Below are 26,885 nucleotides of genomic sequence, written 5' to 3'. Positions count from 1 at the left end.
CAGTTAATTAATATTGCAAAAGCATGTCGATGAAAATTTGATAGCGTCCAATCATACATTCGTATAGAAATATTTAAATAGAATTTTTGGATGCCAAAGATACCACTTAAAAGTTTGTTTGACACAAATGTATTGGTCCGTTGTACTTTCTGATTCTATTTTAAAATCATCAATTGCTGAAACATCATGATGAAAATCAGTACTGCCTGCTTCCTCCTGTTCTAAATATGTTGATCCTTATTTTATTGTATTTAGTGTACTGTAAAGATAGTTTGTGTAATGTTAAGAATATACATTTGTACTGTTTTAAAATTATCTAACATATCAAAACTAAGAAACTTAAAGCATTAAAAGTGCGGTTCATTTGTGTGTCTTTGTACATCTCTCAACGAAATGTGAAACCTATACTGATTTGTAACAAGGGAGGTCAATACTATATACACTTCCTCGCTCCTGTTTTGAATATTTTTGTTCTCAATTTCGTTGTATTGTAGACATTTTTCTAATATATCTTGTTTTTTTTTTTTTTTTTTTTTAAAAATTTTTTCATTTTTGAAGAATTATACATGTAAAACAAAAAAAATTACAATACATGTACATGAAAAACCCATAAACTCTGATTCGTTAATCGATAATTATATACTGGATCATTCTCACTTGCACTCACACAAATAAAAGATGAAGAGAGGATAGAAAAAAGGGTGATGGAGGGCGTGGAGGGGAGGGGGTCAGAAAGAAAGGATTGATGGGATCATTGGAATGTGAGGAGAGCAGGGGTTGGGAGAGTGGGATGAGGTGGGGGATAGTCTGTAAGTGAGGTAGTTTCTCCAGACTACTTAAACTTATAAATCAGATATCATTTCTGATGAATTTTTATGTAATAAATATATAAACTGTGCTGTGTCGGCTTGATTTACTATGCGGTTACCAGCATCATGAAATATAAGGCAAATTCGAAGTATTAATAGTGAAATCACACTAGAGATAAATATATAAATAACTAATGGGAACTTCATAATAGACTAACATTCAAATACAAAAATTGAGTATATACCATAACTGGTTACTCATATTTCGATTGAAGTGGTTAACTTAACTGATTACCAATAAATCAGATAAAACCACAAATATTATTTAAGTAGGTAGCCAAGTATACCATAACTGGTTACTTATAGAATGGTTTAACAAATATGAGATGAATTATCAGATATACCATATACTAGTTACCTATAGACTAATTGCTAAATCACATAAATAGGTAATCAGTTTTACAATACACTAGTTATTAAGAACTACTGGAAGTAAAGAAGTTATTTATATATATATGAACAATCAGATATGTCATATACTGGTTACTAATAGACTGATCAAGGTAATAAGCTAGGATACAGATCCGGACACTAGAACAGAGGTCACTTATGCTACTTGTTTAAATGGGAGTCAAACATACCATAAACTGGTTACTTATGTTACTGTGAAAATAAACTACTAGTCACATGAGTAACTGTATAGTTGATATCACCACAAATTGGTGACTTATATATAAAACAGGGAAAAAAACAATATGGTCTGGAGCAAAAATAACTGCTTGCATATATATAACTACATTTTGTATATATAATGAAACCAGTCCATTGTTTCCTGGTATAACACTGAGTGATTACAAATCAATACTGGTGATATATCCATGAGCTTGAGTTATGTCTTATTGTGATAGCTAGAATTTCAGCGCATAAAATGGAGATGTATGGGGCGATCGGGTCTCCCTGACGACAGACTCTTTCAATATTAACATTATCTGATAAATTACCACCTTGGTAAATTTTTGCAAAAACATTATTATTAAAACATATGATCCATTTTCTTATACCATTATCAAAATTAAAATACTTTGATACTTTTTTAGTCGACATAACCATTCCTGATCAGTGTTTACTTCCCTCTCTATAGATTCTATGGATTTCTTAAGGTTTTCTTCCCGAATCATTCTCTGCTTCTTAATGACTGATGCATATGATATAGTTTTGCCCCAACAAATTTCCATTAATAAGGTTTCTAAAAAAAGTTGATCATTTATCATAAACTGTAAGTCATTATCTGGCGTGTTATTTAGGTTCTCCAAATTATAAACTGGTAAACAATACTGCCGCTTCACATCATCAATACAAGTATTTACCATTTTCACATATTCCTGATCAGATAAAAGTGAGTTATTCAATTTTCATAAACCCTTTCCCTTTTTAAATCGATTAAGTGTTAGAAATATAACTGGCATCGAGTGATCAGATCTGTAGCTAGGTTCTATTTTTGATTTTTTTTACACTGGTTAATAAGGAGTCAGAAATAAGAAAAAAAGTCTAGTCTAGCTTGCTTAACAGGATTGTTTTTGCGCCAACTGTATCGTTTAATGTCTGGATGGTGTTCCCTAAAAATATCAATAAGACTACAGTTTAGTATTATATTTAGAACTTTATTCCTAGCCACAGTGTTGTTTTCATGTCTATAATTATCATAATCTATTGAGGGTTCTAATACCAGGTTAAAATAACAACAAATTATTACATTTTCATTATTAAAAGTATCTATAATATCAACAACTATATCATAGAAACCCGGTGTGTCATGGTTTAGACCATAGAGTGTATTTAAAGTCGTCCTACACCCATCAATATCAATATCTAAAGCTAAAAAGTTACACTCTAAATCTGTTTTCTCTTTAAAGATCTTAAATTCAAAATTATTATTTAAAACAATTGCCACGCCAAGAGCATTTGACCTAAACGAACTTAAATAAGCATTATATCCCCATTCATTTCTAATGATATGTTCCTGATTCTGTGTGAAATGGGTGTCCCGAAGACAAAAACAATATATGTTAATCTTATACAGATTTGTAAGGAAGGTCCGGGACTGCCAATTATTTCCTGTTTAGATTTCAGAGATAAAACTTTTAAACATTTGTGACAAAGAAGATCAGTATTACATGCTTCCTCATGTGCACTCAATAGTTAAAACCCGTACCAATTGGTTCAGGGCAGGTAAATACTGTCTGTCTGCTTCTTTATTATTTGAACATACTCAAATTACACACCCCTGGCACATGTAGATCAGTGAGACTCAACCAGCTGTCTACTACCATAGTAAACAGTCATGTGGCCGTGACTTTATGAGTATAATGCATTCGCGAGCAACAAATGATTACAGAGCTTAATACATTGACTGGACATGATTGATTGAACAAAATTATCTGAGAAATATGAGCTATGTAAATGGTGATATGTTGATATTGAGCAATTAACTGATTAATAAAGATGGCAAAAAGAACGAAAACCTTGAACATAATGGTTGCAGGAATCGAATCTGGAAATAGTAATATATTCTTATATGTAAATATTCATTTGATATCTTTACATATATTAAGTTCATTGATTTACTTTAGTTATATATTTACTTGATATATTTCACTGGTCTGAAATCATCTACCTCTGCTGACTTGATGATAACATAAACTTGTACATACAACAAGAAAGTCTTTCCCGGAAGGAGTAATTTTACGAGAGATTCTATATAATATATTCAGAATGATATATATATATACATGAACATCGATTGTCACTCAACCTGTCCTCAGATGTAGACCAGTTGAAGAGTATGACCTCCATAATAAACTAATCCCTCCATTTGTAAAGTGCGTCTTCTATAAAAAAACAGTTCCCGTCAATTGTAGAATGTGACCTCAATATCAATTAGATCCTTCTCTTTGTAGAGTGTGACTTCTATATCAAATAGATCCCCCTCGTTGTAGAGTGTGACCTCTATATCAACTAGATCCCTCTCGTTGTAGAGTGTGACTTCTATAACAAATAGATCCCTCTTGTTGTAGAGTTTTACCTCTATATCAACTAGATCCCTCTCGTTGTAGAGTGTGACCTCTCTAATAAATAGATACCTCTCGTTGTTGGGTGTGATCTCTATATCAAATAGATCCCTTGTTATTGTTGAGTATGACCTCTATTACAAATATATCCCTCAGTTGTAGAGTGTGACCTCTATCAAATATATCCCTCAGTTGTAGAGTGTGACCTCTATATCAAATAGATCCCCCTCGTTGTAGAGTGTGACCTCTATATCAAATAGATCCCCCTCGTTGTAGAGTGTGACCTCTATATCAAATAGATCCCCCTCGTTGTAGAGTGTGACCTCTATATCAACTAGATCCCTCTCGTTGTAGAGTGTGACCTCTATATCAAATAGATCCCTCTCGTTGTAGAGTGTGACCTCTATATCAACTAGATCCCTCTCGTTGTAGAGTGTGACCTCTATATCAAATAGATCCCCCTCGTTGTAGAGTGTGACCTCTATATCAACTAGATCCCTCTCGTTGTAGAGTGTGACCTCTATATCAAATAGATCCCTCTCGTTGTAGAGTGTGACCTCTCTATCAAATAGATCCCTCTCGTTGTAGAGTGTGACTCTCTATCAAATAGATCCCTCGTGTTATTGTTGAGTATGACCTCTATATCAAATATATCCCTCAGTTGTAGAGTGTGACCTCTATATCAAATAGATCCCTCTCGTTTTAGAGTGTGACCTCTATATCAAATATATCAAATAGATCCCTTCGTTGTAGAGTGTGACCTCTATATCAAATAGATCCCTCTCGTTGTAGAGTGTGACCTCTATATAAATATCCCTCTTGTAGAGTGTGACCTCTATATCAAATAGTTGTAGAGTGTGACCTCTATTACAAATATATCCCTCAGTTGTAGAGTGTGACCTCTATCAAATATATCCCTCTCGTTGTAGAGTGTGACCTCTATATCAAATAGATCCCTACCGTTGTAGAGTGTGACCTCTATAACAAAAAGATCCCTCCTGTTGTAGAGTGTGACCTCTATATCAAATAGATCCCTTGTTGTTGAGTATGACCTCTATATACAAATATATCCCTCTCAGTTGTAGAGTGTGACCTCTATATCAAATAGATCCCTCTCGTTGTAGAGTGTGACCTCTATATCAAATAGATCCCCCTCGTTGTAGAGTGTGACCTCTATATCAACTAGATCCCTCTCGTTGTAGAGTGTGACCTCTATATCAAATAGATCCCCCTCGTTGTAGAGTGTGACCTCTATATCAACTAGATCCCTCTCGTTGTAGAGTGTGACCTCTATATCAAATAGATCCCTCTCGTTGTAGAGTGTGACCTCTATATCAAATAGATCCCTCTCGTTGTAGTGTGTGACCTCTATATCAACTAGATCCCTCTCGTTGTAGAGTGTGACCTCTATATCAAAAATAGATACCTCTCGTTGTTCTCAACTAGGTTGTGTGATCTCTATATCAAATAGATCCCTTGTTATTGTTGAGTATGACCTCTATTACAAATATATCCCTCAGTTGTAGAGTGTGACCTCTATCAAATAGATCCCTCTCGTTGTAAAGTGTGACCTCTATATCAAATAGATCCCCCTCGTTGTAGAGTGTGACCTCTATATCAAATAGATCCCCCTCGTTGTAGAGTGTGACCTCTATATCAACTAGATCCCTCTCGTTGTAGAGTGTGACCTCTCTAATAAATAGATACCTCTCGTTGTTGGGTGTGATCTCTATATCAAATAGATCCCTTGTTATTGTTGAGTATGACCTCTATTACAAATATATCCCTCAGTTGTAGAGTGTGACCTCTATCAAATATATCCCTCAGTTGTAGAGTGTGACCTCTATCAAATAGATCCCTCTCGTTGTAGAGTGTGACCTCTATATCAAATAGATCCCCCTCGTTGTAGAGTGTGACCTCTATATCAAATAGATCCCCCTCGTTGTAGAGTGTGACCTCTATATCAACTAGATCCCTCTCGTTGTAGAGTGTGACCTCTATATCAAATAGATCCCCCTCGTTGTAGAGTGTGACCTCTATATCAACTAGATCCCTCTCGTTGTAGAGTGTGACTTCTATAACAAATAGATCCCTCTTGTTGTAGAGTTTTACCTCTATATCAACTAGATCCCTCTCGTTGTAGAGTTTTACCTCTATATCAACTAGATCCCTCTCGTTGTAGAGTGTGACCTCTCTAATAAATAGATACCTCTCGTTGTTGGGTGTGATCTCTATATCAAATAGATCCCTTGTTATTGTTGAGTATGACCTCTATTACAAATATATCCCTCAGTTGTAGAGTGTGACCTCTATCAAATAGATCCCTCTCGTTGTAAAGTAGAGTGTGACCTCTATATCAAATAGATCCCTCTCGTTGTAGAGTGTGACCTCTATATCAAATAGATCCCTACCGTTGTAGAGTGTGACCTCTATAACAAAAAGATCCCTCCTGTTGTAGAGTGTGACCTCTATATCAAATAGATCCCTACCGTTATAGAGTGTGACCTCTATAACAAATAGATCCCTCCTGTTATAGAGTGTGACCTCTATATCAAATAGATCCCTCTCGTTTTAGAGTGTGACCTCTATATCAAATAGATCCCTCTCGTTGTAGAGTGTGACCTCTCTATGTAGATCCCTCTCGTGTGACCTCTATATCAAATAGATCCCTTCGTTGTTGAGTGTGACCTCTATATATCAAATATATCCCTCATTGTTGAGTGTGACCTCTATTATCAAATATATCCCTCAGTTGTAGAGTGTGACCTCTATAAAATACAGCCACCTGTTTTAGTGTTTGACCTCTATCAAATAGATCCCTCTCGTTGTAGAGTGTGACCTCTATATCAAATAGATCCCTCTCGTTGTAGAGTGTGACCTCTATATCAAATAGATCCCTCTCGTTGTAGAGTGTGACATCTATATCAAATAGATCCCTCTCGTTGTAGAGTGTGACCTCTATATCAACTAGATCCCTCTCGTTGTAGAGTGTGACCTCTATATCAAATAGATCCCCCTCGTTGTAGAGTGTGACCTCTATATCAAATAGATCCCTTGGTATTGTTGAGTATGACCTCTATTACAAATATATCCCTCAGTTGTAGAGTGTGACCTCTATCAAATAGATCCCTCTCGTTGTAGAGTGTGACCTCTATATCAAATAGATCCCCCTCGTTGTAGAGTGTGACCTCTATATCAAATAGATCCCTTGTTGTACTCGTTGTAGAGTGTGACGTCTATATCAAATAGATCCCTCTCGTTGTAGAGTGTGACCTCTATATCAACTAGAAATAGATCCCTCTCGTTGTAGAGTGTGACCTCTATATATCAAATAGATCCCTCTCGTTGTAGAGTGTGACCTCTATATCAAATAGATCCCCCTCGTTGTAGAGTGTGACCTCTATATCAAATAGATCCCCCTCGTTGTAGAGTGTGACCTCTATATCAATATCAGATCCCTTGTTATTGTTGAGTATGACCTCGTTGTAGAGTGTGACCTCTATATCAAATAGATCCCTCTCGTTGTAGAGTATCATATCAACTAGATCCCTCTCGTTGTAGAGTGTGACCTCTATATCAACTAGATCCCTCTCGTTGTAGAGTGTGACCTCTATCAAATAGATCCCCCTCGTTGTAGAGTGTGACCTCTATATCAACTAGATCCCCCTCGTTGTAGAGTGTGACCTCTATATCAAATAGATACCCTCTCGATGTGACCTCTATATCAAATAGATCCCTCTCGTTGTAGAGTCTATATCAAATGATCCCTCTTGTAGAGTGTGACTATATCAAATAGATCCCTCTCGTTGTAGAGTGTGACCTCTATATCAAATATATCCCTCTCGTTGTAGAGTGTGACCTCTATATCAAATAGATCCCTCTCGTTGTAGAGTGTGACCTCTATATCAAATAGATCCCTCTCGTTTTAGAGTGTGACCTCTATATCAAATAGATCCCTTCGTCTATATCAACTAGTTGTTGAGTGTGACCTCTATATCAAATAGATCCCTCTCGTTGTAGAGTGTGACCTCTATATCAATAGATATCCCTCTCGTTGTAGAGTGTGACCTCTATATCAAATAGATCCCTCTCGTTGTAGAGTGTGACCTCTATATCAAATAGTCCCCCTCGTTGTAGAGTGTGACCTGTGACCTCCTCTATATCAAATAGATCCCTCTCGTTGTAGAGTGTGACCTCTATATCAAATAGATCCCCCTCGTTGTAGAGTGTGACCTCTATATCAAATAGATCCCCCTCGTTGTAGAGTGTGACCTCTATATCAACTAGATCCCTCTCGTTGTAGAGTGTGACCTCTATATCAACTAGATCCCTCTCGTTGTAGAGTGTGACCTCTATCAAATAGATCCCCCTCGTTGTAGAGTGTGACCTCTATATCAACTAGATCCCCCCCTCGTTGTAGAGTGTGACCTCTATATCAACTAGATCCCTCTCGTTGTAGAGTGTGACCTCTATATCAAATAGATCCCTCTCGTTGTAGAGTGTGACCTCTATATCAAATAGATCCCTCTCGTTTTAGAGTGTGACCTCTATATCAACTAGATCACTCTCGTTGTAGAGTGTGACCTCTATATCAAATAGATCTATATCAAATAGATCCCTCTCGTTGTAGAGTGTGACCTCTATATCAAATAGATCCCTCTCGTTGTAGAGTGTGACCTCTATATCAACTAGATCCCTCTCGTTGTAGAGTGTGACCTCTATATCAAATAGATCCCCCTCGTTGTAGAGTGTGACCTCTATATCAACTAGATCCCTCTCGTTGTAGAGTGTGACTTCTATATCAAATAGATCCCTCTCGTTGCAGAGTGTGACTTCTATAACAAATACACTCTTCCCGTTGTAGATTATGACCACTATAACCAATACACTCTTCTCATTGTAGAGTGTAATCTGTATCATAACTGGATTCCGTCCGTAGTAGAGTGTGACATCTATAACAAATACACTTTTCCCGTTGTAGGGTGTGATCTCTACCACAACTGGATTCCACCCGTAGTAGATTGTGACCTCTATCACCAATACACTCTTTTAAATAATATATTACAATTTACATTTTTCACTTACAGAATTACATTTCTATCATCATTATTTATTTCAAAGTATGCTGCTATTCGATGCTGTTGTTTCCTGCTGTTGGCTGTTGTTGGCTACTCTTTTTCTATTGTTTGTTGCTATTTGCTGTTGTTATGTACTTGTATTTGCTTGCAAAATCTTATTTTTTGCTGCTTCATTGTCAAAATTGTTTTTAACACTTTTTACTTACAAAAAAATGCTATTTTTGTCATTATTACATATTTTTTTAAAAAAGAATGATAAATATAATTTTTGTAAGTGCAAAATGCAGATTTTGCAAATAAAATATGTGGTAATTCTATGCTTTTTTCAGTAAAATATTTTGTAAGTGCGAAATTACAATAAGCTTAATTTGTCATTAAAAACAGCAAAAAACGTATGCGCAAACCAGCAGTAAGCAACAGCAAAACAACAATAAATATGCAACTGCGATAGCAAATAAACAACAATCTGCGTCACCTGTCTGCTGATGGTTGGAAATGTAATTTATTTTCTACTCTGCAGATTGTGTTCTGACAAGTTCAGCACAGCTTTTTTAGAGTTACTGAAGATGTTTATTTCCATAACGACATACACCAAGACAGAATTTTCGTACTCCGAGCTTCAAGCAGTGACCCAATAATTGTTGTTAACATTCATGATCTGATCAAAGGGTTACTGTAGCTATCAAATAGTTGTCCTTTACCTGTTGTTTAAAAAGGTTACAACCTTGTAGTCCCGAAATGTCGGAGTGAAGTGCAGAGAAAAGCTTTTGGATCCTGTTACTTGCTAGACCAATGGTCGTAGATTAGGTCGACAGTATGTGGAAATGCATATGCCTCAGTAACAATACTTTCGCTACCTTTCGGAAAATAACTTCCAGAATGGTCACTCGATATGCTCACGCCTGGTTCATCTTCTACGATTATCGAGAAATACCACGTTCGTTGTCTGAGCAGCGAGTGAAGGGTCATATTATGCCTTGGAAAGAGAATATAATCTGATTTCCCATCTTGGTCCATATCCATATTTAACTTTTAAATATGGTTTAAGATAAATAAACGCGACATATCATCCAGCAATTTTCCATTTCTTATGAGAGTAGTTTGACCTTGTGGTACGGCCAGGTAGAAGAAGGCTTTAGAATATCACATTTCCTTCCATCCTTCCTTGTATCTTTTTGTCGAAACGGCATCGACTTTCTGTAACGTTAGTAGTGTTATTTGTACTTGCTATTAGATTGTTAAATCGCTGTACATTTCTACTGTACACGTGTTCACAAGTACACCAATATGCCAATTATATATACCAGTATGAGGCAGACAGTTTAAAAACACCTGATCTGAAGAAAAAACAGACATTCCCGAACGCATCATTACTTGAACATTCCTATCCTATTCCATCATTTTCTCACAGCTTATCGTACCAGATGTCCTGCGTAATGGGCTCTGCACTGTCGGTCGGATTTCGCTTTTACGATATCAAATAGTGTTCGTGAATGGTAAGGTAAATAATAGATCTCTTCAAAAATACATATATTTTTATTTGAGTACCTTAATACTGCTTGATTGCAGAATCCACCACGAATCAATCAGGATTGCCTCACACTTGGCGTTTCGACTGCGATCCTGGATCGCCCAAAAGGTGACGATTCGATAGTGATTGGTAAAATCACTGCCCGTCAGTGGATGACTTCCATCATCTTTCCTCCCTTCTCCACCAGAGCCGGCTTGACAACTTATCTGTTGTCGTTGCCAGTCGTTGTACAGCTGACGTCAGGTCTCTTTCCCTGATGCCTAATGCTGTAAATATCATCAACATGGTCTGTGCAGGGAAGCCCCATCTCCAATAAGACCCACACACTCTATCCTTTTACCCTCACTTCCTCAGGATACTTTTCCTTTTTAAGTTCACCGGCCTCCTGGCATCGCTCATCCTAGGGGACAGTAAGCTCTATCATGACTATTATCTTCTCTTGCTGTGACCAGAGTAGCATATCTGGGTTTAAATTGGTTTGGTTGACCTATGGGAAGACCAGTCTTTCTCCCACGTCAACCCGCACATCCTGGTGTGCTGTTGTCACATTGCTGCCCGCCGCTTCAGCCCTTGCAAAGTTCATGTAAGGTCGTCGTTTTGTACATCTCTGTTTTTCTATCTTTCATGCTCCAGCATGTCTGCTTGTTCCCGCAAAACATTGTTATGCCTACATGTATATCTGCCCTTGGTTAAAGCATTTGTCACGACAAGAGCACATGGGCCAGGTTATCTGGTGGGTCATATAATGGACAGTTTCAAACCCTATCGATGTATGAGGAGGAGCTAGATTTTACATAGTTTCACTTTCCAGACGTTTGTCAAAGTAAGATCTCTGTCTGTAGTCTCCCATCTTGTCACACACTGCTCCCACATCTACCACTTTCGTCTTCCAAATAGCTTCCTCTCTCTTCACATTGTTTTGGACCATCTTAATTCTACCAACTTTGTCTGCTGATCCCCAATGTTTAACCAGTGATACCCCAAGCCCCTGTTTGACTATGCACATGGTACCAACAATGTCGTTGTGCTTTAGTCTACTTTCTACCTGCTGGACGACGTTGCTTGTTGACCACTTCCGATCGGTTCGAGTCGCGACTCCAGCATTCCCGATCTCCTGATATTTGGAGTCCTTTATAGACATCACAAACCTAGCCTCCTAATCTTGAATTCTTCCACCAGTGATGATATTAGGAGTTATAGTTAGGTTGTTTATCTGTACAGACTGATGTTGTTGAAGCTTGGGGAACTCCAAGCCAACGTCGAAGACATTTGCTGCTCTTCTTTTCAGCAGCTTCCACTATTGACGTGGTAAATTATTACAGTGTGAGAGTCCAAGTCAGGCGGGAAGGATCCCTAGCTAGTAAATCCATGATATGGCAGCTCTGTGTTGTCGATATTCCTCAGTCTTCCTTTCCTGTGTCTGCAACCGTTTGATATTCTTGTTTTCGTTCAGGGAAGCATCAAACCAATCCAAACCAAACACTTGATGGAATTATCATCATCGTCGCTGTCACCTCCTGCTGCATCAAGCGCTTGCACATTTGACATTTAGGTTACCTTCTTTTTAATCTTATCCTTGTCCACCAAACAGATTCGTCAAAAGTTGATTAAATTCATCGCGCCTGCACATGTGTGATGGTTGTTATGGTCAAGTCTTCCATGAAACCTTTGTTTGATCATAATCACAAACCTGATGAAGTTTGAGGTCCTCTAGTTTCACTGGCTGCAGCCTTGATGATCAAGTTTATACAAATTACGGAGAGGATCACAAATATGGTGAATTTTGTCTCGATACCCTTCACAAGTGCAGAAGATGAGGGCAATATCTCTCCTACTGTGAATCGAATACGAATTGATGAGGAGAGGAGAACTTGAACAACAAATAGACAAATAATCCTTTGATGTACACGTTCATCTAACATGTATAATATGTGCCCTGAAATGGCTAGTATTAGGATGTTGATTGCTATATACTTTATAATAAATATAATCTTTCAGCGAGATCTTGGCGCTCAACATCTGTGGTCACATAAATAAATTTGTAATAGAGGTCACACTCTACAACGGGAGGTATCTATTAGACATAGAGATCACATTCTACAATGGGAGGGATCTGTTTATTATAGAGGTCACACTCTACAACTGGAGCGATGTATTTGTTATAGAGGTCACACTCTACAACGGGAGGTATCTATTAGACATAGAGATCACATTCTACAACGGGAGGGATGTATTTGTTATAGAGGTCACACTCTACAACGGGAAGGATCCAATCGCTATAGACGTCACACTCTACGTTGGGAGGAATCTGTTTGTTATACAGGTCAAACTCTACAACGCGAGGTAACTATTTGTTATAGGTCTCACAATCTACTACGGGAGGGATACATATGTCGTATAGGTCACACCCTACAATCGGGGTAGGGGAGGATGTATGGTTATACAAGTCACACCCTACAATCGTGGTGGGGGAGGATGTATGGTTATACAAGTCACACCCTACAATCGGGGTAGGGGAGGATGTATGGTTATACAAGTCACACCCTACAATCGGGGTAGGGGAGGATGTATGTTTATAGAAGTCACACCCTACAATCGGGTAGGGGAGGATGTATGGTTATACAAGTCACACCCTACAATCGGGGTAGGGGAGGATGTATGGTTATACAAGTCACACCCTACAATCGGGGTAGGGGAGGATGTATGGTTATACAAGTCACACCCTACAATCGGGGTAGGGGAGGATGTATGTTTATAGAAGTCACACCCTACAATCGGGGTAGGAAAGGATGTATGTTTATAGAAGTCACACCCTACAATCGGGGTAGGGGAGGATGTATGGTTATAGAAGTCACACCCTACAATCGGGGTAGGAAAGGATGTATGGTTATACAAGTCACACCCTACAATCGGGGTAGGGGAGGATGTATGGTTATAGAAGTCACACCCTACAATCGGGTAGGGAAGGATGTATGGTTATACAAGTCACACCCTACAATCGGGGTAGGGGAGGATGTATGGTTATAGAAGTCACACCCTACAATCGGGGTAGGGGAGGATGTATGTTTATAGAAGTCACACCCTACAATCGGGGTAGGGGAGGATGTATGGTTATAGAAGTCACACCCTACAATCGGGGTAGGGGAGGATGTATGGTTATAGAAGCCACACCCTACAATCGGGGTAGGGGAGGATGTATGGTTATACAAGTCACACCCTACAATCGGGGTAGGGGAGAATGTATGGTTATAGAAGTCACACCCTACAATCGGGGTGGGGGAGGATGTATGGTTATAGAAGTCACACCCTACAATCGGGGTAGGGGAGGATGTATGGTTATAGAAGTCACATCCTACATTCGGAGGGAGTTATATTGCAATATTTTCGTTATGAATGCTACAATCTTTAATTGGATTATATAGTGATAGAAATACATACTTCAACTTTGTGATTATTTACGTTTCATTTCAATGGAAAACGGAATTAAGGAATTAACGAGGTTGACACACTGTATAGTTCGATATTGTTTATCATATATTTCGCATTCTCGATTCAGCGGAAATATAACATTGAAAGCCTTTTAATGAGGCAACTGACTTTAGAAAGATGTATATTTGATTTGAGAATAAAAGGAATCATAAGACAATTTATCTTACCTTTCTATTGTCTATTTACTATGGACATCATGTTCGTGTCTAAGATTTCTTACATTAATCTTTGACCTATCACTATATTCATTCGAATGTTTTTGATATTCTGTCTGTCTTTAAATACTTATCTCCCTATTGCGAGTATTGTATCATTCTGTTGCTTTTAAAACCAATAAAATGCTTATATATCCAGTATATCCAGTCCATTTATTACAAAGTGCCGCAGGTTCATATCTGAAAACAAACACAAATGGAAATGCCGAGGGCATTACTCACTTACGTTTGCGTTCTGCATGAATAAATAAAACAAATACTGTATTTCGTCTAAAAAAAACTATGATCTGTTTGTTTTATTATCATGTCTAATTACTATATATTAGATATATGTTCTAAATTTTTAGATATAGCAAGTAGATCATTAAAACGTGTTGGAGTACATGACACGTGACCGATATTTGAGAGCAGAGCATCCATGTAAACAGGCTGAGCTTCAGAGCTTTTAAAAGACTCTGTATTGGGAGTGTTTATGAAGGATGGTGTTACAAAAGTCTGACAACAGTGTTTCTAGTTGATGCAGTATTGTTGCTGCCGATTTACAACTGTTTTACTGAATATAAACAACGTACTGAAACACACTGGAGGTTCAACACTCTAACGTAAGTTTCAATAACATTTCTGATTAGAAGAAGACCTGGTATAACTGTGTATATAGATACACTACCTAGAGTCCAGACCGTCAATATGTTGTAACTGTTTTCCCGTATGTTATCATCAAGTCTCATCTAATTTCTATTTGCTAGACATATACTAGTTACTGTATATTAAGCAGAGGCTAAATATTGTCATATTATAGTTTAATGTGCTAGTATGATATATTGTCGGATATCATATATGTATTCATCAATTATTTCTGTGCCTATGTGTACATTTCCCCTTCAATTCAGTATAATTCATATCTTAACAAATGTTTACCTTGAAAGTAAATACTCTTCAGTGTCCCAAATAAAAAAAACAGAATTTTTAAAACTATATACCTACCTTTCCATCCGACATATAATTTAGCTGCACCGCAATCATTTGATAATTCAAGACAGGAATGTAATGGGTTTTACTATCCGCTTTCTTTTCCAGACATTCCCCTATACATATGTCTTTAGTTTAAACAATATTTTATTCAATATTCAACTTTGAGATATACATATAATTCAAAACTTAATGAAGAGGGTTTGGTAACAAGCTTGAAGCTTATGTAAAACCATCTCCTAAATTGTTTTTACCATAGGTATATTAGCAGAGTGGTCTTATTCAACTAAAAAAGGAATGCTGATGTCAACAATAAGATTACAATCCGAGTACTGACCATGTGTTTGAAATGTTATAGCGTACAGCTTAAATATGAGTTATTATTATTCCCTATATTACCTCGAAGATGAATAATGCAGAGAGTAAAGAACATTTATACATAAACTTTACGGTACAGATAAACAAAAAAACATTATAAATAGTATACAAAATTAGACATGTACATAATAAGATGGTTGCACATGCACATGAAAAAAAATCTAATTAATATAATTCCATAGAGTATATGTAGAAGAGTTATAGATACAGTTTTAATTCCACATGTCAAGGAAATTGTCATACAAATTAGGATTATCTTTGAGACATATATAAAGTGAGTAGCATAATGATAAATAGGTATTAATACGTTTGTGTAAATACAATAATGTGCAAGATATGTACTATAATGATAATTTTGTAAGCCTACATCACACAGGGGTTGGGGAGTCCCCTACCAGCAAGGTGTTGAAGGCCCAATAATTTTCACAAAATATGTAAATATGCCATGCACATATATCATCATTCCTTAGCATAATTGATGCATACATTACTTATAGTAATAGTAATATAGTAATTTGCAATGGAGACTGTTATACAATACTTTACTTACGGATGTTTTCTTGAGGAGCGACAATAACTTCCCACGTAATTGATTATACCTGTGATATCAGTGACTTTATGTGTGCAAATGAAATAACAGTTTAATTGAAAATAAAAATCTATTTCTTATACATTTGAATTGATCAGATATGACATAATATACTTCATTCTGTTTACAAGATCTGGTTTTTTTCTCGTGTATTATAAATGTGTTCTTTGTGTGTTAGATATAATTCCTATTACATTTAAATATATATATACATATTAATAGAAGAGACATGAAAGGATTGTGAATGTGTTTACAAGCTACAATAATACTATTGTTAACAGTAATTAAGTACAAATGGTAGTGTTTTTTTTATAAATATGAAATATCATGATATAACACGCCGTTTCATACCAATACAGTTACTTTCAATGTTTACTCAGTTGTAGAAACAATTTAATATGTACACGAACGCCATCATAAAACTGGTAAATGTTTATATGTGTTTATATATATATATTTCAATATCTACCCAAATCAGACTCCATGAAACTACTAAATGTGATCTGTTTCATTTACCGATGAATTTGACCAGATTAACATTGCCAGTGCGTATGAATACAAATGTTAGGTAAGGGCAGAAAACTCCCCAACTTCTACTAGACTGGCAATATACCACAAGTATGAGATTTAAAAACATCAAAATAAAAATCTAAAAAACAGAATTTTGTATTCAACATTTAATAACTGTAACTTTACGTTTCAAAAGATGTGAAGCGACTGAAGCCTGATATTTCTTGTTCTCCGCTTCGGTGCATATAAAAAATGGCCGACACCGCTTCGTTTGCGAACCGGCGCACCACGTCTAGACGTTATTATTCCGCTGGAAAAAATGCATACATCATTAAAGTTGTCGAAAAATATGTTAAATTTTGTTCTTAAGTTTCATTGAATATTAAGTAATCACGCTGAAATATATTTCAACCTGTCACAATAATCTGTCTTTAAATGACGGACTATTTGCTTTTATGATGCCAAAAGATATGACGACTAGAAACGAAAATTAAAGTAGAAGATAAAATGCGTCAATTTCCATGCTATAGAAAAAAGAAGCGTGAATTGAAATATAAGGATTGAATCTTGCTTATGTTGATTTCATGGGATGATAAATTAAGTTGGTCTTGAGACAAATTCAACATGAACTGCTTCGCAGTTCATTAAAGGGCCTGTTTCCAGTAATGTTAATTCTCCATAGGAGCCTGCCCCCGTATAATTTCTTATCTAGCTCAACTACTGTTTTTTTCTTTTCCGAAAAATAATTTTACACCTTTCCGACACCCAGATTTCATAATTTCAGTGAAAATGTATTTTTATAAAGTTGTCAATTTCAGCATCAAAGACATAAGTTTGTAAATAAAAGAAGGTTATCTCGAGATTGTAATTCGCAACATAGTATAAATTTCTTTTGATAAATATTTCCAAAACATCGTGTTTATTCATAAAACATAAAAAAAACAAATATTCTCGGATGAAAATGCACATACAGAGATACAAATATGAAGAAAATGCCATAAATTTGCAATTTTCTCCCGTTATGTAGTTTTGGATGCAAATTTCCATTAGAAAATCGGATAGAGCTTTACTTCTTTCATATGTGTACCAAAAATCAGCTAATTCCATGTGGTGGAACGTTCTCATATCGCCGCCTGAATGTGGTTGTAAATTGAAAGAAAAGGGGAAATGAGTAACAACCTTGTCTGAAACCCTATTATATAGCTTATTATATACAAACTTTTATATTGAATATCAGAGTGGATATTTTCATGACAGTTTTATGATGTGTAACTACTAAATAAATAGTATCGATATAAAGATTTACACTGAGGACACCCTGATACATGAATACTGTTCTATCTCAAGCTGTCCTCTTCTGAATTTTCTGATCGTGTGGCCTTGTACATTTATCCGTATCTTCTTGTCTTTGTCTATACGTTTACGAAATCATTCACTCGACGCTAGCTATTCTTGTGTCAATTTCCTTGTTTTATTGTCCCATCTCCAAAGCGTTGTGGCTCTGTCAGGGTTGGGACCCTGACTTGTCTCACATTCTTTGTGCCTGCCGACCATGCCACATCGAATAGATAGATTATCCATATGAAATACTTTATTTTGTTCTAAGTAATCAATCAATTCTGCGCTTCTTGGAGGTATTGAATGTGATTTATTATATTGTCTTGTTATTTTGTGTAATTAGTTGTTCGTTATTTATCACACATTTTCGCATAATTGTACCAAACTACTAAGTATTAGCTATTTACAACAATCATCGGTGGCTTGCTATTTTGTTACTTTATCGACGCTTCATAAACCAATCGTTATTGTTTCAAGATGGAGGGTTAATGTGTTGGAGAAGAGTGTCAAGTATACTTCAAGAAACGTAGTGGCAATAACAACAAAAGTGCACGCAATGTAAATAGTCCACAATATAAATGGCTCCTAGATACGCTGGTGAAACAAGGATTGATGTCAGCAAAGGAACAAGCATTTATTTGCCAGAAGTGCTACATGAAGTATCTTCGGAACAAAAATCAGCCTGAACCTGAACCCGAGCAGAACCAGGAAATAGAGGACGAAGACGACTCCCCGTCCCATATCCTGCCGTTGCTGACCCTTCATGATCTTTTGAATGGATCATCTTCACACGAAAAATGCTGTCTCTGTCTTGTTACCTTTCCAAAAAATGGACAAAAATCATCAGTCCATCACGTTACCAAAACGTGCAAGACATCACCTGATCTATTCACACAAACTGTGGTGTCCCACCTCATCCCGCGTCTGCTCCATTCACCTTCTTGGTAACGACTTAGATCCGTCTACAGAGGTTGTCCTTGATGGTAGGGGTTCCTTGGAATCTCAGTTACCATCAAAATCGTCCGAAATCATTAAGGACCTCCTAGAGGTGTCGCACGTCCTTTCACAGAACCAGTCTGCGTTTACACTAAGCTTTTCTTCTCTTGATGACTCGGCATGCATGGCCTGGACAGGTTGGTCCAAAGATCAGTTCCTCGAAATCCACTCCCACTGTTCCCCATATCTTTCATCTGGTATATATACCAAGACTACACACGATGCTCTATTACTGTTCTGGGTAAAACTGAAAACCGACATTTCCTGGAGTCAGTGTTCTTCTCTTTTTGGAATTTCCAAGTCAAGTGTGTCCAAAACTTTCTACTCCATAGTACAGGCATTAGACACATCGATAGTCCCACAATTTCTAGGTCCGGATCACTTGACAAGAGAACAATTGCTCGGGCACAATACTGTCTTTTCAGAAGCATTTTTTGGAGATAAAGCCACTGCCATATTAGATGGCACCTATATTTATATCCAGAAAAGCTCCGACCACAAGCTCCAGAGAATGTCCTACTGTGGCCAGAAGAAGAGAAACTATGTCAAATTCATGAGCATCGCCTTACCAGATGGCTACATTCTGAACACCGTACGACCATTCACTGACAGCGAAAATGATGCTACAATTACAATAAAAGTCATGGACAAGCTAGTTACTTGGCTACAACCAGACGACAACGTTGTCGTTGACCGAGGTTTTAGAGATGTCCTACCAGTTCTCGAAGCCTCTGGCCTCAATGCTAGCATGCCGTCATACCTGAAACCCGGTCAAAGTCAACATTCTGACGTCCAAGCAAATCTTGACAGAACTATCCCCAAAGCGAGGTGGAGTTTGGAATCCTATCATGGTCGTCTGAAACACTGGACGTTCTTCCGAACGCAATTGGTGTCTAACAACTTTATCAATGTCATTGAGGCTTTGCTTCGAACCGTCACAGCCTGTCTGAATGGCATTAGAGGACCGATCTACCAGAGATCTCCAGAGAGAGAGATGCCAAAGATAGGCTAATGGCTGAACGTATGAAGGACCGTTTGACAACACCGAATGGTTCAGCTCAGAGAGTCAAGATAGATCCGGATCTATCTAGACGGGCAAGGTCCGAGTTTGTCAAGATGGATGCATCTTCCGTACTGTTTCCCCGTCTCGATCTTGATTACTTGAGAACCATTACGTGTGGAACGTATCAGATATCTCTGGCTCCTGGTTACATCGCCGAACATTTAAGTGACTATGAGGTGTGGCTTTACCAGCACTCCCCACACCTTCTCCGATGTCAAATACATTCTCGACACAAAAGCCAAACGAAATATAACGTTTGGATACGGTTCACCGTTTCACCCGATGTTGAGGCCCCAATAAAGGACTACTACTGCCAGTGCCCAGTTGGAGAGAGAACGATGGGAATGTGTGCGCATATCTCCAGTATCTTGTACTACCTTGGGTATCACAGGACGCTGGAAAACCCTCGACCATTACAATCACAGGTAAAGAAATTCCGACAAAACTTGAAATAGTTTCCATGCGGCAACGGAGTGCATATGTCGAAAGTATGTTTGGGGCTCGATATGAAAGATCCCCGTTACCATGTGACTTACCAAACTTATAAATATAGGTATTATACAATCGCCCGTAGCTATGAACACTCCCGTAAATGCGAAAACCAACCAAAATAATAAGAAACACGTTTTGTTTGTTGTTCTGTCTATTTGTCAGCCAATGTCTTCAACCACGGGGACTTGTGAAGTAGCCATCTTGGATGTTTTTATGAAAAAGTGTTTCTCTCACTTTTTTTCATATCTGTGTACATATTCTCAACATACCGAGCAAATACTCTCGTTTTTTGTTAATTATCTAAAGAAAGTCGAAAATCGGCAATTCAACCATAGGCTAATTCAACCCAACATTTGAAAATGTTCCACCACTTACATTTTGATGATTTTCCTCTCATCAATAGCATATTACGTACTATTTAATAGGGTAAAAATTGGTTTGCATCCAACGCCCATAAAAGGGTGTATTCTCTAAAAAACACAGTTTTTGTGTCTAAAATGTTATCATCGAAAATGGCATTTTTGAGATTGTTTCTTCCATGAAACAGCCAAATGGCGCGATGAAAACATGATTTTTTGTCACAATCATGCCATGAATGTATTCTTTACGGTGACTATCATTTGATTAAATTTTCATTAATATTTTACATAACATGCACATTTTATCAACACTTAGACAGCTTCTGAAAGGTACAACTTTGAGGAGCCATAAAAAACAAACCAAGTGACCTAAATCTTTATACTTTATAGATTTGTGACCACAACGGCATGTGCAATGCACCATCAACAGGAAATTTGAATCAGAGAAGGGGCTGTTTTGGAAACCGGCCCTTTGTCTCAAGACATATATTGCGCATAGTTGTTTTAAAATGTAAATTAGAACCAACAGTTCGTGTTTAAATAAAACAAACAGCTACATTTACTTAGTGACGTGTCAAAACTACTTGGTCGCGATGGTGGCTTGTTTATATTTTGACATAGATACAGTATATATAAAATATCACCAGAAGGGCAGGTTAAAGTGCAATTGAAACAAAATTACACACTTACCCTCAGTAGCGTCCCTATAATCTGATCTCCTATCACTGTGAATGTGCACCACACAAATCTCTTTGTCCGATTCACTATTGTCCTTGTAATTTTAGTATCATATTTCCATGAGAACATCCGCTCAGAAATAGCCGGACGATCATATCTTTCACGTCCATTGGAAGTTTTCAGAAATGTAAGCAGACGACAACAAAAAAATTACGTCACATAATGTCACGTGACTACGAAATCTAAATGTACAGTCATAGAGAATTAAACACGTCGCCATTGTGACCGATTACTTGCTGGTACCTGGTACGTACCCTTTCCTCATAAAGATGGAAGCAAATGTTAACAATTAGATTAGATGTAGTTTTCCTGCGTTGATATAATAAAATTCTGATGTTATTCTTTTCCAGTAATAGGATGGAAATAGTAACAGAACCCAGACTCAGTCTAAGACTGATATCAAAATGTCTGTTCATCTTGGACGTGCAGGTTCTCGTGCTAGGTGTCGTCATATGGACAAGCCATGAAGACTTCAAGCTCCTGTCTGCGTTCTTGGTGATTTCTGGAACACTGGTACGTTGTTTTAGCTCTACAGCGCATAAAGATACATGGCCATCGTTGTAATGTATATTTATGGATACTATCAAAAACCGTCATTTTAATTTCGAGAAAGTATAGGTAGAGAATAAGAACACATTATGCCTGACGATTAATGGAATTTCTTGTTTTTTCTTTCTAATTATCATTTGTTTCAGACGAAAGTAACTAGCTTAACTATTTGCTTTGTATCTTAACAACGTCCTGAGTATGTACAGGTAAATTAGGGCTGCTGAACTGATTTGTACCATTATTTTCCATCATTAAAGAATAATTGCTTAGAATTGTTGTTTTAGATAAAATCAATTTTGTATGTAGCACAGGTGTGCTAGATAACATTTAATATTTAATGATTTAATGATTTTGATGACTGATAAAATATTCAGTTTTCAATGCAGGGAATAGAAAAAAAATAATGTGAAATAACAGGAAATTGTTAATGTAATATTATACATGTTCTAGCATGTCGATGGTTGTAGGGGACAGACTCTATTTATATCCAACAACAATAATACAGTCGGGTATCCAATGATTTACAATATGTGGTTCAATGATAGTCATATACACCTGGTGTGCTGTAAGCACGAGTGCACACGGTGGTTCTTAAATTACACACACACATGTATATTACGTGGAAGTAATATTGAATTCATGTGAAATGCCAACATAACACTAACAAGGTGTTGAGCAACAGCCATCTGATCTAGCCCAACGAGAAAATATCATAATGTCAACATAATCATATTCAAACTTTAATTCAGTAAAACAAAGGCGAAATATGAACAAAAGAAAGATTTACACAAAGGCTCCTAAAAAAATACAAAGCGAATAAGAACAGATGTTCCGGAAGAGTAAGTTCTGCTTCATCGACAACACCAATGTAAATCTTTTGTTGTTGATAGGTGAAGATAAGCTATATTTATTTTCATATATTCAAAAGGGGATGTTAATTGGAACTAGCGCATGTCTAGCAGAGACAGGACACAAGAACTCCTCAGCCAATTTTATGACTCGGGTTTGTGTAAGTATTTGGTTCACCATTCTTTTGTTTGCTCCTTTTTGACACGAAATAAGTTCTTACAATGTCTTCGTATTTGTATTGTACACTTCTATCCATATATCAATGATTAATCATTTATCAATTACGTGAATTATCATTCAACATTTAGTTTTTTAGTGTTTTAAATACGCAAATGTAGTGATTTTTGCACATTTATTTCATGCTTGAATTATTTAGTTTTTAGAAATGAAATAAGGTTATTTTCATCCGTCAGTGTAGTCTTGCATTGGAATATAGAATTATAATAAAATGATTTTGGCGATAAGAAATAAATCGTTTTGTAACTTCTTGATACCGCTAGAACTACATCTGTAAAGGAGTAAATACGAGAAAATGTGTGGTCTTCATGCAATATTGTTGTCAGCGAGTTTGCGTTCAGGCTGGTAAGGGAATTACAAAATGCATTAATTCCCAATATAGATGAAATGCATCACAGGTAAGAAATAAAACCAATGATGACAGACAGAATTATGATATTCGGTTTTAAGGCAGACAAACATATGAAAACAGCACGATAACAAATGTAATTGCCATAATTCGCCTTGTCTCTTGGTATACTGCGCTGTCCTGTTATCATTACCACGCTGTCGTTTTAAGGGCATGGCATGATCTTGATATTACAGTTTTTCACATTGCGGATATTGTTGATGAAAGAATCACACAACACAATTTCCTTCGAACATTGCCAAGGGTGTCAGTATATTAATATATAATATATTATATAAATCTGTTCATTGTTTGTTGCATATGAACACAAAAGAAAGCAAACACACATGACTGTCACACAGCTACACATTTCTAGACGCAGTATGTGTACTGAACATGCAGTCTAGAAATGGACAGATACTCCAAGATGTACGAAACGTGTAGCTTTGTATCTTCAATATGCATGCCTCACCACAATTATAATCCCAGATCCTTGTTCACGAACGTAAAATACAATGATGTACAATATTCAAATACATCTTTTTCTTCGACCAAATGTTCAAACTTAGAGAACACGTTGTAGAATGAGGCTTATGTAATAATTTTCTGTAATTTTCTAGTTTTATTGTAAATTAGTATGGTGTTCGCATTTAAGTGGAAATAGTTTTCACAAGTGCATGTCATGGTCAACCTATTAACTCTATATTGGTTCATCTTGAAGAAATAGATAAGAAGAACAACCCGGCCCCGTGCACAATTTGAAAATATCTTAAAACACAGAAAGAAATTAATTAAAATGTGGGGTCTGTATACTTTTAAGTCGGAGATTACCTCTCATAAACAAAGAACTCTGAATCAAGGCAATAATTTAAGGGGCCGTTAACACCCACCCTAAACCTGAACTTGTACTTCCTTGGGTATCACAACATCAACAAGATATCAGGACTGTTGTCTTTGTGATTTTTACATGTCATTTTTAAGAAAACGAAAACTTTCAGAAAAATTAAAAAAAAAAAAATTATTTCTGTACAGTAGCATGCATGACATATTTTGTTTATTGTGCTGTCATATGATAGATCAAAGCTGACTTTCATTGGAAATAGTATTCCGTGTGATGACACTTAATTTGTGCTCTTATATTACAGGGAAGGATTTTCAACACTGACTTCATTCTGTTCGCCGGGATTCCATTGGTACTCGTTACCATCATAACTTGTGCTTTTTCCATCTTTTCCTTACAAACGACTACCCTGACCTTCCATAAGTCTCCGACCCCGTACTCTTTCCTTATCTGTGCCACTGCATTGACAAGCATGTCGGTAGTCGCGGTATCTGCTTTTGTGAAGTCAGTGTTAAATCACCAGCTAACAGTTGGAGCATTACTCACGCCATATCAGTCTCTTGAGAATGACATAGAACCACGAAAGACTGACATGAAATCAGAAAAGAAACTGATGTTTAACGTGTAACATATTAATGTATCTCACCAAAAGAAATCTCCAACATTTACGAATAGTCCAACAGATGATACATCAATGTCTCTTTCATGGCCATATGTGTGTCGATGAATATTGATGTTTTGTATATATGATGGACTTGAACATTACATTGTACGCTGTATCTGTATATCGTAGCAATCACCTGCTATTTCCTTCGATTAAATGTGATTTGTTTACATATGCAATGATGATGTGGTGCCTTTATGACCACTGCGTATCAATATTTCACGGGGAAATGGAACGGTATTATGGAAAATCCATAGGGACAAGTATATTAGGATATATTAGGATATATTAGGATATATTAGGATGTATTAGGATATATGATGGACGCAGGCTGGGAATAAGCCTCTGTGTTCATATCTGTTAATGATACATTCTTGTTAATAGAATATTGTATATGTTCCTTTATATGTGTGTGTGTGTGTGTGTGTGTGTGTGTGTGTGTGTGTGTGTGTGTGTGTGTGCGTGCGTGCGTGCGTGCGTGCGTGTGTGTGTGTGTGTGCCACAGTATCGCCAGATCAAATTAAGTGAACATTTAGATATATGTGGATAGAAGAAATATATATATATATAGAAAAAACTTGATTTGACGAGATGCGAGTAAATTATAAATAAAAATGATTTTTGACAAAAGAAGAAAGACGTTACATTTTGCACTAGCGCTTTCACTGTATTAGATCTTCAGGTGCATAGTAACTGTACATAAGGGTGTGGCGTCACAACATATTATCTGTTGATGACGTCATAATATAAAAGGGGCATAATTATATTTTACAAACTTTACAATGCGGTTAAACATTAATATTCAAGTCTGGATATATATATATATATATATATATGTAAATGTACCACAGTATCGCCAGATCAAATTAAGTGAACATTTAGATATATGTGGAAAGAAGAACTATATATATATATGTGTGTGTGTGTGTGTGTGTGTGTGTTGTGTGTGTGTGAGGGTGTGTGTGTGTGTGTTTGTGTTAGGGTGTGTGTGTGTGTTAGGGTGTGTGTGTGGGGGGGGGGGGGGGGGTGTAAATGTACCACAGTATCGCCAGACCAAATTAAGTGAACATTTATATATATGTTGAAAGAAGAACTTTCGTATATTTCCATTTTATAACGTTTTATCAGACAGTCATATTGCTAGAAATGAGAAGGAAAAGTATTTTATAAAGACATTCAATCCCAAACTAAATAGTTTAACCTAGGATTATCCATTGTAGTTTTATTATCTCCCATATGAATATGACGTCACTATTGAACTGCATTATTAATGACGTCACAATTGTATCTATGTACATTATGTAAAACATCTGAAGAAGAAATGAAAGCGCCTATGTTTTACAGCTCTTTATTTTTTTTTATATTTTTGCTGGGCACGGAGAATTCATCACATTTTCACAATATATATATATATATATACTGATTCAAAATTCAGACTGGGATGTTTGCTTTCCCTGTGAAGCGTAATCCATAAGATTCTTCTTGTAAATACATAGATTTTGGATGAAATGCTTTCATTGTTTTCTGAGCTGAATTTACGCGATACTCCATATTGTATTGTCAGTGTGACTAATAAACTATATCATTACACTGCAGCTAGTTATGGTAGCAGTACACAGTTTCTCGGTGTGGCCATGGGTGATTTTTTTGCTCATTAGATTACCCCATTATAAAGTTTTAATTAAAAAAGAAAAAAAAATCCTTGTTAAAATTGGTCCTGTCATGTTAAAGTGGA

General features: G+C 36.7%; 2 protein-coding genes across 2 annotated transcripts in view; one reads left to right on the top strand and one right to left on the bottom strand.

The window, feature by feature from the left end:
- The window catches only part of LOC132562560 (arylsulfatase B-like), a 39,932-nt gene extending 18,335 nt beyond the window's left edge, over positions 1–21,597 (bottom strand). Inside the window, exon 1 of the mRNA XM_060227308.1 lies at positions 21,575–21,597. The gene's annotated coding sequence lies outside the window, so the exon portion shown is untranslated. The remainder of the gene's footprint in view (positions 1–21,574) is intronic.
- LOC132562562 (uncharacterized) lies at positions 14,664–25,419 on the top strand. Its single transcript, XM_060227309.1, has 4 exons — positions 14,664–14,792; positions 21,973–22,135; positions 23,100–23,180; positions 24,791–25,419. Exons 2-4 carry the CDS (start codon positions 21,980–21,982, stop codon positions 25,112–25,114), a joined length of 561 nt encoding a protein of 186 aa, XP_060083292.1. The 5' UTR covers positions 14,664–14,792; positions 21,973–21,979; the 3' UTR covers positions 25,115–25,419.
- Positions 25,420–26,885: the final 1,466 nt, after the last annotated feature.

Source organism: Ylistrum balloti, unplaced genomic scaffold (genome assembly GCF_031769215.1).
Source record: "Ylistrum balloti isolate Yb309-2 unplaced genomic scaffold, AGI_CSIRO_Ybal_v1 Utg371448, whole genome shotgun sequence".
Taxonomy (NCBI): domain Eukaryota; kingdom Metazoa; phylum Mollusca; class Bivalvia; order Pectinida; family Pectinidae; genus Ylistrum; species Ylistrum balloti.
This window is presented reverse-complemented; position numbering and strand designations above follow the sequence as displayed.

What these genes read in the sequence shown, in the direction of transcription:
- LOC132562562 (XM_060227309.1), top strand. Translation starts at nt 21,980, where the DNA reads ATGGAAATAGTAACAGAACCCAGACTCAGTCTAAGACTGATATCAAAA. An exon ending in TGGTGATTTCTGGAACACTG is followed by an intron (nt 22,136 to 23,099) that starts GTACGTTGTTTT and finishes TATATTCAAAAG; the next exon opens with GGGATGTTAATTGGAACTAG. An exon ending in ATTTTATGACTCGGGTTTGT is followed by an intron (nt 23,181 to 24,790) that starts GTAAGTATTTGG and finishes CTTATATTACAG; the next exon opens with GGAAGGATTTTCAACACTGA.